The 13,821-nt window shown below is 39.3% G+C and overlaps 1 protein-coding gene across 6 annotated transcripts in view; it reads left to right on the top strand.

Moving 5' to 3' along the window:
* The window catches only part of LOC143295798 (extended synaptotagmin-1-like), an 89,870-nt gene that overhangs the window by 877 nt on the left and 75,172 nt on the right, over nt 1-13,821 (top strand). For 5 of the 6 annotated variants that reach the window (XM_076607423.1, XM_076607420.1, XM_076607422.1 and 2 more), the window contains exon 2: nt 5,001-5,086. In XM_076607423.1, coding sequence (XP_076463538.1) covers nt 5,001-5,086 — 86 coding nt within the window. Of the gene's footprint in view, nt 1-4,249; nt 4,291-5,000; nt 5,087-13,821 lie in introns of those variants that run through there. The other variant, XM_076607424.1, reaches the window with a different exon arrangement.

Raw genomic sequence — 13,821 nt, 5'->3', positions numbered from 1 at the left:
CTGTGAAATCATTCATCTGTAAACACACACACACACACACACACACACACACACACCACACACAACACACACACATACACACACACACTTTTGTCTGCATATAGATATATATATATACACACACATACACATGCCCATGCCCCCAGGTCCCTTCTTATCCATTAAATTTGTATCTACACACACTCACACACACACACACACACACACACACACACACATACACATGTATATATATACAGACACCTGCTCTGTTGGCAAGAAAATTTGAAAAAACTCATCTCTGTTGGGACTCGAATCTGCGTGTGTACTTTATCAGGTTATACCAAGTCTTTTCTTTTTCTTTTCATTTTTAAATGTGCAAAAGGTGATAAAAAGAATAAATACAACATCTGCAGCATGGTACAAGTTATTTAGTACATTAGTGATTTAAGTGAAAGAAGTGCACAAACATGAAGTGAGAATAAGTTGGGTTATTATGATTCAGGGTTAGAATTAGATCAACTCCGCATGTCCAGGGGCTCCAAGCTTGTGAACTCCCAAACGACTGAGCAAATGAATGAATTATGTAGGTCATGTGTGAATTATGTGGAATTGCTGTTCTCAGTTCAAGGCATTTTCTGGACTGGAAAGTTTAAATAGAACTTTGTGCAATGCTAAAGTGGGTTGTCTATTATTTAAACTGTGCTCACTCATGGGCTGAAAAAAGTGTCTGACAGTATTATGGAGTTAATAAGTTTTATTTTTGGCTTGAATTTTAAGAATGTCATCAACGGTGTTGGGAAGAATTTAAAAGAACTGTATACCCTCTTTTTGAATACATTATATTTTTTCTGATTTCAGTGCATCTGTATACAAACACACTAGGGGAACACACACACACACACACACACATGTATTCACTCACTCACTCAATACATGTACACACTCACTCACTTACTCAGCACACACACACACACACACACACACACACACACACACACACACACACACACTGAGTAAAATCAATGCACACATGTATGTTTTCACACACACACACACACACACTAAGTAAAATCAATGCACACATGTATGTTTTATAAACATGAAGCATGATATAATTTCTTACACTCTTACTGTTGCTTTTTCAGTTTCACTGTCAGATATATATATATATATTGACAGTATGATGAAATGTTACTGAATTCTCAAACTTATACAGTCCGTGACGCCAGAAACTTTATCAGTGACTCTTTAAGTCATGGTCTTCTTCATCATTCATGCCTAGAGTCAACTCAAAGCAGTAAGACCAGTTCAGCTGATGAATGAGGCTGTCTTCTCCGTCTTGTCAGCAAACATTGTAGCGATCAATATCACTGGGAGGGAACCTGGGGGAGTTTTAGTTTGCACTGTGTATTCTCTTGATGCATGATGAAGTGTGTGTTTCTGGACATTAACTGTTAATACTGTATGTATGATGTTCCATGGTCTGATCCTTTTCTGCCCATTGTAGAGGGTGTTATAAATCATGTTTCATTTTTTAATTCATGGCTGTATTATATTATTTAACTATAAGTCTGTTCAGGACACATGACTGCTCATGGGACCCACTTGTAAAGTAACAGGTGGCAGACATCCCAATGAAGCAGAAAAACATAATTGTTTTTTTTTTTATGGAATGATGGCACACAAGATATGGATGTCTGTCAGTGTTACTGGCTCAAATCCCAGTTTCATGTGCCACACACATGCAAACACACACACAAAAACACACACATACACACACACACACACACACACACACACATGATACACACACACAAACACACATGTAATGATGTATACACACACTGCTCTGTAGATACTATGTCTTAATACTTTATTTGAACTGGAAAGTTTTACTGAATTTAGAATTCTCATGTATGTTACTCACGTTCATTTGCCAAGGTATGTAGCAATCAGTATTAAATTCTTAAAAATCTGGAAGAGGTGGGTGCAGGGGAGAAATCCACACAGAAGAAAATTAGATGTATAACAGTCTACAGTGTAAGTGTAAACCAAAATTGACACTCCCTTTCTTTGTCTCCCTGTCTGATACATCCACACACCCACACAACTCATTACCAAGCCACCCACCTTACACACACACATACACACACACACACACACACACACACACACACACACACACACAGTATTTTCAGTGTCACTCAGAACACACAAAACATGTACACATACACCCACCCTCACCTTCCTTCCCCCCCCCCCCACCCAGCATGCCCACTCACACACATTACACACCCACACAGCATATGCAAAACTATATTTGTGATTGTGAAGTATTGCTGGAGTAACATTAAAGTAAAGAGTGTTTGAAAAAAGTAAGACAAACATAAGTTATTTAAACAGTACAAAAACACTTACTAAACAGAGACAGGATAGAAAAAGAGAGCTCTTGCCTCTAGGGACTTGTTGACACAGCATTATTAACTTGACTTATATCAATGCCCTTGCCCAGTTTGCTTGAGTAGCAGAACTGAGTGTGGCTTTTCGCCTTTGCTGTTGACTTGTGTATATTATAAACCTTTCGTTTTCTTTACAAGTTTAGTAGTGCTAGTAGATTGTGATAGCAGTTATTTTATTAGGTGGAGGTGTGGGTTGGGGAGAATCATAGATTGTTACTTTTTTTTTATACAGTTTTTATGAAATACACATTTGATGTTGTTCATTTAATTTTAACTAACAGATCCATTAGTTTTTAGTCAAGTGCTATACTGCTGTTTCTTTTCTTCTAAATGTTAGCTTTTTATCATGTATGTAGTTTCGGCCTCAAATTTCTCATCCAGATTCTCATGCTCTTGTCAAGAATGCTTGATGTACCTGTTAGATACAACTGACTGCCTGCCTGACACTTTAAGACGTTAAGATCACGGTTTGGTTTCTTCTCAGTGTGGAGCATGCAAGGCAACGATAGTGACAGTGATAGTGAACACAGGGATTTCCAAAGACAACATTTCTGTGGGGAAAGTAGGTGACAAGTAACGGGGTGTTAGGTCAGGTATTGGGTGTGGAGGTGGTATCTCATGTTCTCAAGAGAGGGTGTTGTGGACCTGTCATTGTCTCATTCATATTCCTGATTTTTATCATGGATAGTGCTGTGGGTGGTGCTTCCTTTCTTGTCTCCTGCTTTGTGTGTGGGATGTTTGTCAGGGCTCCCTTACAAAGCAGCTTTAGGTTAACAGCCGTGTGACTGTGATTTGATCAGACACTGGGTGTATTCAGTGACAGGGTTTTTATTTTTTGGTCAGTCTTTTGTCTTTCTGCTTTGAACTCTCTTGTCTTTTCACACTTTTCTTTTTTTCTTTTTTTCTCTTCTTTTTGTAATAAGATAAGTAATAAACTTCTACATAATCTTTTTACCAAACAAAGAAGCAGGCAAGCCACCAGACAAATTAGCAAACTTACTTTATCAAATTCATTTGATTATTGTAGAATATAGTTTAGAAATGCATAGACTGGGTTGTCAGAAAACATGATTCGTAAAAAAAATGTAATTGACATACCTGTAATTCTGTCAAAATTATGAATGAAAAATCTGTTTATGAAATATAAATCAAATGTTTCTGGAAGTTTCATTCAGAATATACCTAATCAGTTTATAGTTGCCGATTTTCTTGATGAATACCATCATGACAATGCTGGATACCTATTGAAAGGCCCAGAGACTTTCTGTGGAAGTAAAACAGAAGAAGGAACTTTTGAATGTAGTTTTTGATGCTAAACTATAATGTATAGTATATATCTTATGTGGGTGAAGGGTGTGATTGTGAAGTTCATGTTCCCGGACCCAGTGGAATAAGGGAGCACACACATTTGATCCCCAAGGTCAATATGATGGAAAACTACACATTTCCTTAATCCTCTTCTTGTTTTTATATTATCAGGCCTGCAGAAGATCAACAATACATGGCAAAGATCCTTAGCGCTTGTCACATGTCAGGATTAAGTGGGTTAAGAAAACACAAAACAGATATCAAAAAGATCTCCACCATGTACAGCCTGGGGAAACAGAGCATTTGCTGTGTAAACAGCAGGGGGCAAACGGACCATGTGAAAATACACCAGGGTGTGCACTGAAGGACTGCAGGGAGGAAGGAGATTTAAAATTGTAGACTACACTATTTGTGTGGAGGGTGGCTGGCTTCTCAGAGTTTGCATCGCTTTTTTTTCTGCGAGAAACACAATGTACTATTAGTGAAATGGGCAAAAAGAGGGTTCAGGTTATATTATGATCAAAAAGAACATTTTCCAGCGGTATGTAAATAGAGTGTGCATGCATACAAGGCTCTGTGAGTTTGAGTATGTGTGCACTTATTGACAGAAGTCTTTCTGCATTTCATTTAACCGAGTAAGAGACACACACTCACACACACACACACACACACACACACACACACACACACACATATATATATATATATATATATATATCCACAGACATAGACACAAACATGAAACAAGCACACACACAAATTTTATAGTACATGAACATTCAGTCGTTGTGACCTGTAAATGTGTGTATTCTTTAATCATACCATTGAATTCAGCATCACACTCCAAATATTTCATCCATCGGAAAGTGTGATATTAGTCAAGTGTTAAAAATCTTAAAATGCAGTTATATTCATGTTTGCACAATATACAGACAGGGTTGTATGCACCTGGACACATATGTGTTTATGCACCTGTCGGGTTTATGTGCATGCATGCAGTTTCATGTTTGTATAATCACATGTATACATTTCTTATATGTTCGTTGTAAAAATATGTGTTCCAATTTCCATGTATATTTGATTCAGGAATGTGTGCTGTCATATTGACGGTCACATTGCTGGATTCAAGAAAAAACGTATTGAAAAATGTTTGTTTGTTTTTTTAAATGAAAAAAAAAAGAAGAAATAAACTGTGTAATACTTTAAATTAGTTTAATAGTCATAACACAGAAATTATAAATAATTTTGCAGGTGGGTGTTCAGTTCATTTTCGATTGAGCAGCTCATCAAGAAACGTTTGGATGAACGGCTTTGGGACATCAAGCCACAGTTTTTAGGTAAGTACATGCACACTATGTATTTGGATGCTTAATATAACTTGTTTTGACTGTGTTTGATAGATTGTTGTTACTTATAACTTATGTTGCTTTCTAGGAATTCTATGGTCTTGATCCAACCATTTCTCAGTTTTCTTCTTTTTATTGTCTGCTCACACTTGTTACCAAACATTATGATTTAGACAAGCACACGATCATCAACTGATGCAAATAAAGGAAATTACTTCAAGATGCTACCTATGATAAATCCCACAGAACAACAGATGACTTCAACAGTTGTTAAAAAAAAGTATTCTTTATTACTGATGTGTATGTAATTCTAAGAGCATCTGTAAGATGATATTTGAAACTTGAATATTTTAGGATGCAGAACAGATTAAAGTTTCTTATAAAATTGAGAAAAAAACACCACACAAGCACACATGCACGCATGTATGCTCGCACTCACTAGCATGCACACACACACACAGTAACATACATGCACACTCATGCACACACGTATGCACATATTTGCGCGTATGCGCACGCTCACACACACACTCACACACACACACACTCACACACACACACAAACAACGACAACAAAATACACACACACACACACACACACACACATATATATATATATATCTCACACACTGACATTACTGTGTGTGCAACCTGGTGACCATTGTGAACAGTCTCACTCTCTCTCTCTCTCTCTCTCTCTCTCTCTCTCTCTCTCTCACACACACACACACACACACACACAGACTCATTCACTCACAAAGCACAACCCAAAGCTACCTAACCCTGCCTAGCTCCACAGAACAAACATATCACTTATGTTTTTGTTTGAATTTGTTGAAATCTCTCAGATGTTTGACAAACAGTCATGTCTGAGCATGTGTTTTCAGACACCTGGTAGAAACATTCACACATGCACATAGTCATGCACACACACACACACACACACACACACACACACACACACACACACATACACACTTGCGTGCATACATGATATACAAATGCACACATACACACGTACACACACATGCTCACAAATCATTGCACAAATACATACATGCACACACATGCATGCACTTGCGTTTTTTTTTTTGCAAACCTCCTTCCACAGGATAACACATTCCCACATAGAAACAGACACACACATACATGTACACTCACATCCGTCATCCGTGTGTGCATGACAGAACAGAGTTTGAAATCATTTGGAATCTGTTAATCAATTGCAGCTGTCACCCCCACAATATTGTACATATATTGCAGTACGGTTGCATGTTGATGTAGCTGTGTCAAAAAACTGTGGAGAAGAAGTGTACATGATTTGATTGTGTGGATCGGCAACTGGAGAGGATCACAGCTGGAAGCCAGCGGTGGACAACCCGCTAAGAAAGTGAAAATGCCGGTTGATTTGTTGGTGGTAAAACGTGCTGAGTGAGCTGTAGTGCAAGATATATTGTATCTGAATCCTTTCCAGTGCAACAAGAAAGAATTATAGCAATGACAAGTTATGCACGTGCATGTGTAAATATATTTATACATAATGTGTGTGTGTGTGTGTGTGTGCAGCACACACACACACACACACACACACACACACACTCACACACACTCACATTTATTGATAGACGCTAAACAAAAGAATGAATGAACACTCTCACCCACACAGTCACACACACACACACACACACACACACACACACACACACATTTATGGATAGACACTAAACAAAAGAATGAACGAACACACTCACCCATGCCCACACCTACCCCCTACCCCCCCCCCCACCCACCCCCACACACAGAATTGAAAGTTTGGTGTGACTAGAAATGAACAACTACAACAAAAAAAAGCCACCACCACTAGTACCACCAACAAAACACAGCATAAGGATCACTGTTGGTATTCAATGCTGCTGTGTTTCAGTGTTCCATTCCCAGTCAGTGTGGTTTATTTTGTCACCTTGTTGGGTGAGCTCTCTTCTGTAGCAGTTGCACCCACAGGCACAGCATGTTCATAATTATTTACATTTCAGAGCAAAGGCAAAGTACTGTGGTTCATTCTAAACATTCATAATGCAGGAAGCACCTTTTTTTTCACGTAGCTGTTTTGTTCTGCACTAGTCTTTTGTGAATGATTGACTCGAGTTGAGGCTTGGAAGTTACTTCCTAAATTCAATTCTCCTTTGTACTTTGTACACTGTATGTGTGTGTGTGGGAGGCGGATGGAGGGAGAAGGGGGAGGAGATGGTGATGGAAGTAGGTAGAGTCGAGTGGAGGTAGGGGGTGTTTGTGTTTTTGTGTTTATATATATATGTATATATATCATGATAAAAACAACATTAATATATTATTGATAATGATAATAATAAAATAAATGATGGTAACTTTTTTTTTCTATTGCACCTTTCATTGAAATACAGTAATGCTCAAGACATATCACACAAGTAAAAATATATCGATAAAATCAATATATTCAAAACATTGTTTGTAAGCACATTGTAATCATAAAAAAAAAAAAAAAAAAAATCTGAATAGAAGAGGCACTCTTTTAGTGACAGCTCTTCAGTTTGAATGATGGAAACACTACACAGACACGTGTGACAGGACTGACGTTTGGCTCATGTGTAAACTTCAGCCATACCTGTGTGAGTTCTCCACCACCTGTGGTATGCATGAATGACTTTGTCCAAAAGGTGTTTTTATGTGTCACTGCTTTCATGACCCCTTCTTCCTAACACTCTCTTTCTGGGCTTTTTGAGTTTCCCGCATGCTCATTCATGCTTAGAAGGGAAAAACAACCACGGGGACAGATGTAGTTTTTTTACTTTTTATTTTTTAGCTGCTATGGAGCTTTGCAGTCTGTTCATTAATCAGTAATTGGGTAAATTTTAATAGTATTATGTTGACCTTTTTTTCCCCGCCCGCCTAGGAGGTGAATGGTTGCATTCTCCTGTCAGTGAAAAGAACATGAATCGTCAGCACATTCACTTGCTGATTTGTCATGTGATGTAATGTTTGGTATTTGTAATGGGAAAGGCATTTGCCCTTAATCGAATGTCAGAAAGTAATATAAAAAAAACACTTAAAAAAACAACCAAACAACAAATTGACCACACCTTATAAAATAAAAATATGTATGGTAAAGAAATTATTTGCTCCAGATAATCTGCTTTCATTGCATAATTCATTATGAGCAATACTGATGATTTACCTTGTTTGAATAATTCATGATGAATAATTCACTATCATTTAAACATTTGATGAACAGTTATGTCAGGTATTTGGATCAGCACCAGTTCAAGCAATGTATTTTTCAAGAGGCCAGATGGCAGACCATTGAGTTGAAATTTATACCACGAGGATTGATAACAGACTCTGCAAAATCTTTCTTATCTTATTAGCTTTCAGCTCTGGGGGTATTGGGAAACTTTTTTTATTTTTTATTTTTGTATTTTGTATTTCTTTCTTTTCAACACAACAGATTTCTCTGTGTGAAATTCGGGCTGCTCTCCCCAGGGAGAGCGTGTCACAAAAACAGCGACACCCATTTTTTGGTATTTTTTCCTGCTTGCAGTTTTATTTGTTTTTCCTATCGAAATGGATTTTTCTACAGAATTTTGCCAGGAACAACCCTTTTGTTGCTGTGGATTCTTTTACGTGCGCTAAGTGCATGCTGCACCCGGGACCTCGGTTTATCGGCTCATCCGAACGACTAGTGACCAGACCACCACTCAAGGTCTAGTGGAGGGGGAGAAAATATTGGCGGCTAAGCCGTGATTCGAACCAGCGCGCTCAGATTTTCTCGCTTCTTAGGCGGACGCATTACATCTAGGCCATCACTCCACTTTTGGTCTTGGGCAACAACTTTGCATTCATTTGTTTCTGTGACTGTGGGTAGGCTTTTACCATTGTGTCACTGACTGTTCCGACAGGTAAAGCAGTCAAACTCTTTCTTTTCTTGAGCAATGATGCTGAGTATGTACACATGTTTCCATCATTACCCCACCAACATTTTGTTTATCATGTCTGATTGTGTTTATGTTCAGGTAGGTTTTATTTTTATCCTCAGATAAAAAATTGAGGGAATGTTCAATGTCAGAAGCGTGTCCTGGGTTTATGTGTTTGAATGTGACTGTACTTGTGCTGGTTCCACATGCTGTAAAGCTGGGGGGTTGTTGGTGAGAATACGGTCTCTCTGTTCTTTAAAATGATCCCAAGGCTTGTGTCTGAGATAGCCTCTGACAGCAAAGTGCCAAATTTGTGTTCCTTTTTTCCCTTCATGTTGTACAGGACCAATGTTTACAGTTTGTCAGCCGTGATATGTCCCTGTATGGTCGGCAGGGCAAAAAGCAACAACAACAAAAAAGAAAAGATATCAACACTTGCACAAATTTAGACTCATTGAAGACACACCGTCTCACTGCACAGATATGCTGGAAGGGCACGGAGTACACTGAGTGCCTGGTTATAGCTCTATCGGCAGTGTGCCAAACTTGCAGTTCAACTTAACTTGCATCACTCGGACTCCCAACATAAAAAAACAACTGGTGTTTTTGTTGCCCACCTAAATGTGATGTTGTTCTGGTGGTGTCTCTCAAGGCCTGAGCAATGCGTTGGGCCTTATGTAAAAGTCAGGTATCTGCTTTTTCTTTTTTCTTTTTTTGTTTTTGTTTTCCAAGGCATATATGATCATGTGTCTGTGGATCAGTCTGCACAGTTTGACACCTCCTAGAAACTGAAACTGAAACCCAGGTGGTGTCAGTGCAGTGTTACACAGGTCCCCTCCCTCTACTTTTCTGGGATGGTAATCCCTGCTGATCACATCGCCTTAGGTGGGTGTCAAGATAAAATATGGATTTAACAACATTTGTACAGCATAGTGCTGTATTGTTTAATATATAGATTCCATCACTCCCGTATCACATGCAGTGCTGTATCAATCACCACCCAACTCCATAGTCTCCTGAGACTGACGGATGCCTTTCATAGTTTCTGTCTAACTCTGACAAAAAAACAAAACAAACAAACAAACAAAAAAACAAAAACAAGACAAAAAACAAACAAACCCCAAAACAAACTTTACAAAGGAAGAAGAAAAGAAATCAGCCACTGTTTACAACAGGTCAACAAAATGTATTTTAAAAAAGTTGTCAAGACAGAAAAAAAGAAAGGAGAGAAAGAAAGACAATGGTGAAAAAGCCACCAGAAAACAGTAATCTGATACCACTGTCTTGCCTAGAGTATATATGTTTGTGCTCAGCTCATTGTCTTTCCTCTCTGACATCTGCTTGGAATGCGCTGGTTCAAACCTAGTCTTGGCAGACAGTTTTGATGATATCAAACCAACAGACTTCTTTGTGTGTCCATGACCTGTCATATTTTTGTCAATATTGCTTTTAGCTCATATAACATAGTTTACACAGTGATATCTCTGAGTGTGTGTGTGTGTGTGTGTGTGTGTGTGTGTGTGTGTGTGTGTGTGTTCAGTGTTGTTTTATTTATAATGCAGACAGAGGAACTGTTTGGCTTTACTCATATTTCGTTTGCAAGCTTCCTCATCAGTATGTATGAGGACAACACTTGGAAGCACAATTAAACATATATGTGCACACACAACATCCTCAGCACTTTCACATACCTGTACTCGTGCACACACACACACACACACACACACACACACACACACACACACACACACACACACATACATATATATATATATATATGTATATGTATGTGTGTGTGTGTGTGTGTGTGTGTGTGTAACCATTATACTTAGGAGCAACAACACACACAAATGCTCTGACACAAACACATGCCTGCCCATGCAAACAAAAACACCCACATGCACACCCACACACACACATGCACACCCACACTCACATACTTACTCCCCCATACCCTCACCCCACATCACACACACACCCATGCACATGCACGCTCACACGCACACGCACACACACACACACACACACACACATGCACGCAAGCATGCACACGCAGAAGAGAAAGGAGAATAGAGGAGCAGGGTGAACAGTGACTTGAAGCCAGGCGTTCAACATTGAGTGTAACCAGAACAAACAGAAAGTGCTCACACCACAATGTTATGTTGCTCAGGTTTCGCAGTATTATTATACACCAGTGAAACACAATATACTATTTCACATCAGTTTTCTTGCTTTTTCACTCAGTGAAAAGAAGGGAGAATGGTGAGAGAGAGAAGGAGAGAGAGAGAGAGAGAGAAGGGCTGGGGCTGTGTATGTGTGTGTGTGTGTGTGTGGGGGGGATGCGGGGGGGAGGCGTGGGGGGGGGGGGGGGGCTGTGGGGGGATTCAAGATTCAAGATTCAGAAACTTTTTTACTCAAGGATAAAGATTTTAAGCATTGCCCAGTCTTTCAATCTGTCCTTGTGACAACATGGGGAGAGAGAGTAGGGGGAAAATGTGTAGGTGTAACTCTGTGTGTGTGTGTGTGTGTGTGTGTGTGTGTGTGTGTGTGTGTGTTTTCTCTTGTGTTTGTGCCCATGTGTGTGTGGTAGGGTGTGCTTACAGGTAGCAGATAAAAGCTAACTTATCATTCAGCCGTGACATTTAATCAGGTATGGAAGCCAACAAGAGAAAAGTTAACCAAACAGGAACAAGTGTAGCTTGCTTGCTCTGTAATAAAAACCTAATGACTACAGTACATAGGCTGTGTGGACAGACCAGTTAATGTGCTTCTGCTTCATTGGCTGAGTGCAAATTAACTTGGAAAACAGCAGTCCATTATTGAATCAAGCCTTTTCCGGTTGGGTGATGTGATAATAGTTTTTTTTAAAGTTATGCTGTCATAGCCAGCTTTTGCTCACACACACACACACACACACACACACACACACACACACACACACACACACACACTAACTCACTCACTCACTCACTCACTCACACACTGACACACACTCACACACCCCCTTATCCCTCCCACACACATAGCCACACACACCCACATACACACTCATCCACACCCACACATACATCTACACCCTTACTCACTCACATACACACCCCCACCCCTCAGCCCCCACACCTATAAACTGAGATTCAAAGGTCAAATTTTTCACCTATTTAAAATGTGTTCTCTCTCTCTCTCTTAGTTCATTAAATTACAGCTGGCATGATATAACATTTGGTCTCCTGGACCCATGTCATGAAGTATGAAATCAAGGGGCAGAGAAAGAAAATGAGGGAAAAAAATAAGAAGTAAAAAAGGAGAAAAGATGGCTCACGTCTAATTTTTTGCATGGGAACTTCGCAGATGCTGAAGTAACTAAATGTTGGTCATAGTTGTTCAACAGTTCATATGTGGAGTGGTGGTCTGGTGGATGGAGCCCCTGACTAAGAACCGACAGTCCAGGGTTCAAGTCTGTCCAACAAGGACCAGGATTTTGTGATACAAAAAATGGTTTTTATGGTTGCCCAACAGATAAGTGGAGAGAGAGCACTTCCACTTGTCTGTTAGAAATGGTCTTGGACTATCAGAGTGGTTTGGGGAGCTCTGGCATAGTGCAGTGCTGAACAGTACAGCACAGTCAGTACAGTGCCATACAGTTTATTGGTACAGTAGAGTACAGTATAGTGCAATATAATACAGTACAATACAGTAACAGTAAGTATACAGCACTCCAGCTGCATGTCACTCACAGTGTTATGCTGAATTGTCCTTAACTCATTCAGCCCTGCGTCTTAGCGTTGCTCTGGCATCAGAATTTGTCTCATTAAAAGAATTTTCACAATCCTACATGTGTATAAACTATAGGGAAAGGGAACTAACTTTTACGACATTTCCAGATATATGTCTACTTGTAATTTGGAGGAAAAACAGAATATTTTCTGCATTTTTTTCAGCATCAGTAATGCATGGAAGTCTGGCGAGGCTAATAAACTCCACATGCAGGGTTGAATGGGTTAAGCCTCACAGCGTCACCAAAGAGCTCTTTGCTGTCACTCACTGTGGCAGCCATGACATCACACCCCATGCACAGCACCAACAGGGTACTGCCCCCTCCCCATCCTCCTCCTCTGCATTCTGAGGTGGGACATCAAATATGTGACTGGCAACATTGCAAGTAAATCAGCCATAGCTTGCACTGAATGGGAACGCAAATTACTGAGTTAATTGGTCATGAATGGGAATGGGTATTAGTGAGTTGTCCTGCAGTTTGTCATCATTGATTAGGGGTGGGGGTGGGGGGTGGTGGTGGATTGCTCAGTGGTGCAGATGATTGATTCAGCAAAACTCAGAGACAGTAATGACAGTGGTCTTAATGAATACTGAAGTGGTCTTTAGTAAAATGTGTAATGATCACTTTTGTGGCTGTTACACAGAACTTTACACTACGACAGTTCAGCAGCTTAACTGACTTCTTCTCTGTTCATGGCCTGCAGCGTCCATGTTGTTTGGAAAAATAGTTTTATTTCTATACTTTTTTATGCATTTTATTCATTTAAAAAAAATCTAACACAAGAAAGAAACAAAGAAAGGAAAAGAAGAAAGAAAAAAGCAAACAAACAAAAAACAAAACAAAAAAAACAAACAGAGACAAATAGATATGAAACAAACAGCAACACACACACACACACACACACACACACACACACACACACACACACACACACACACACACACACACACACACACACACAAAAGAAAAGAAAAAAAAAGAAGAAGAAATCACACATTGAATAA

The sequence above is a fragment of the Babylonia areolata genome, chromosome 21 (genome assembly GCF_041734735.1).
Source record: "Babylonia areolata isolate BAREFJ2019XMU chromosome 21, ASM4173473v1, whole genome shotgun sequence".
NCBI lineage: Eukaryota > Metazoa > Mollusca > Gastropoda > Neogastropoda > Buccinidae > Babylonia > Babylonia areolata.
The sequence above is the reverse complement of the archived record's forward strand: the minus strand, read 5'-3'. Positions and strand labels throughout refer to the sequence as shown.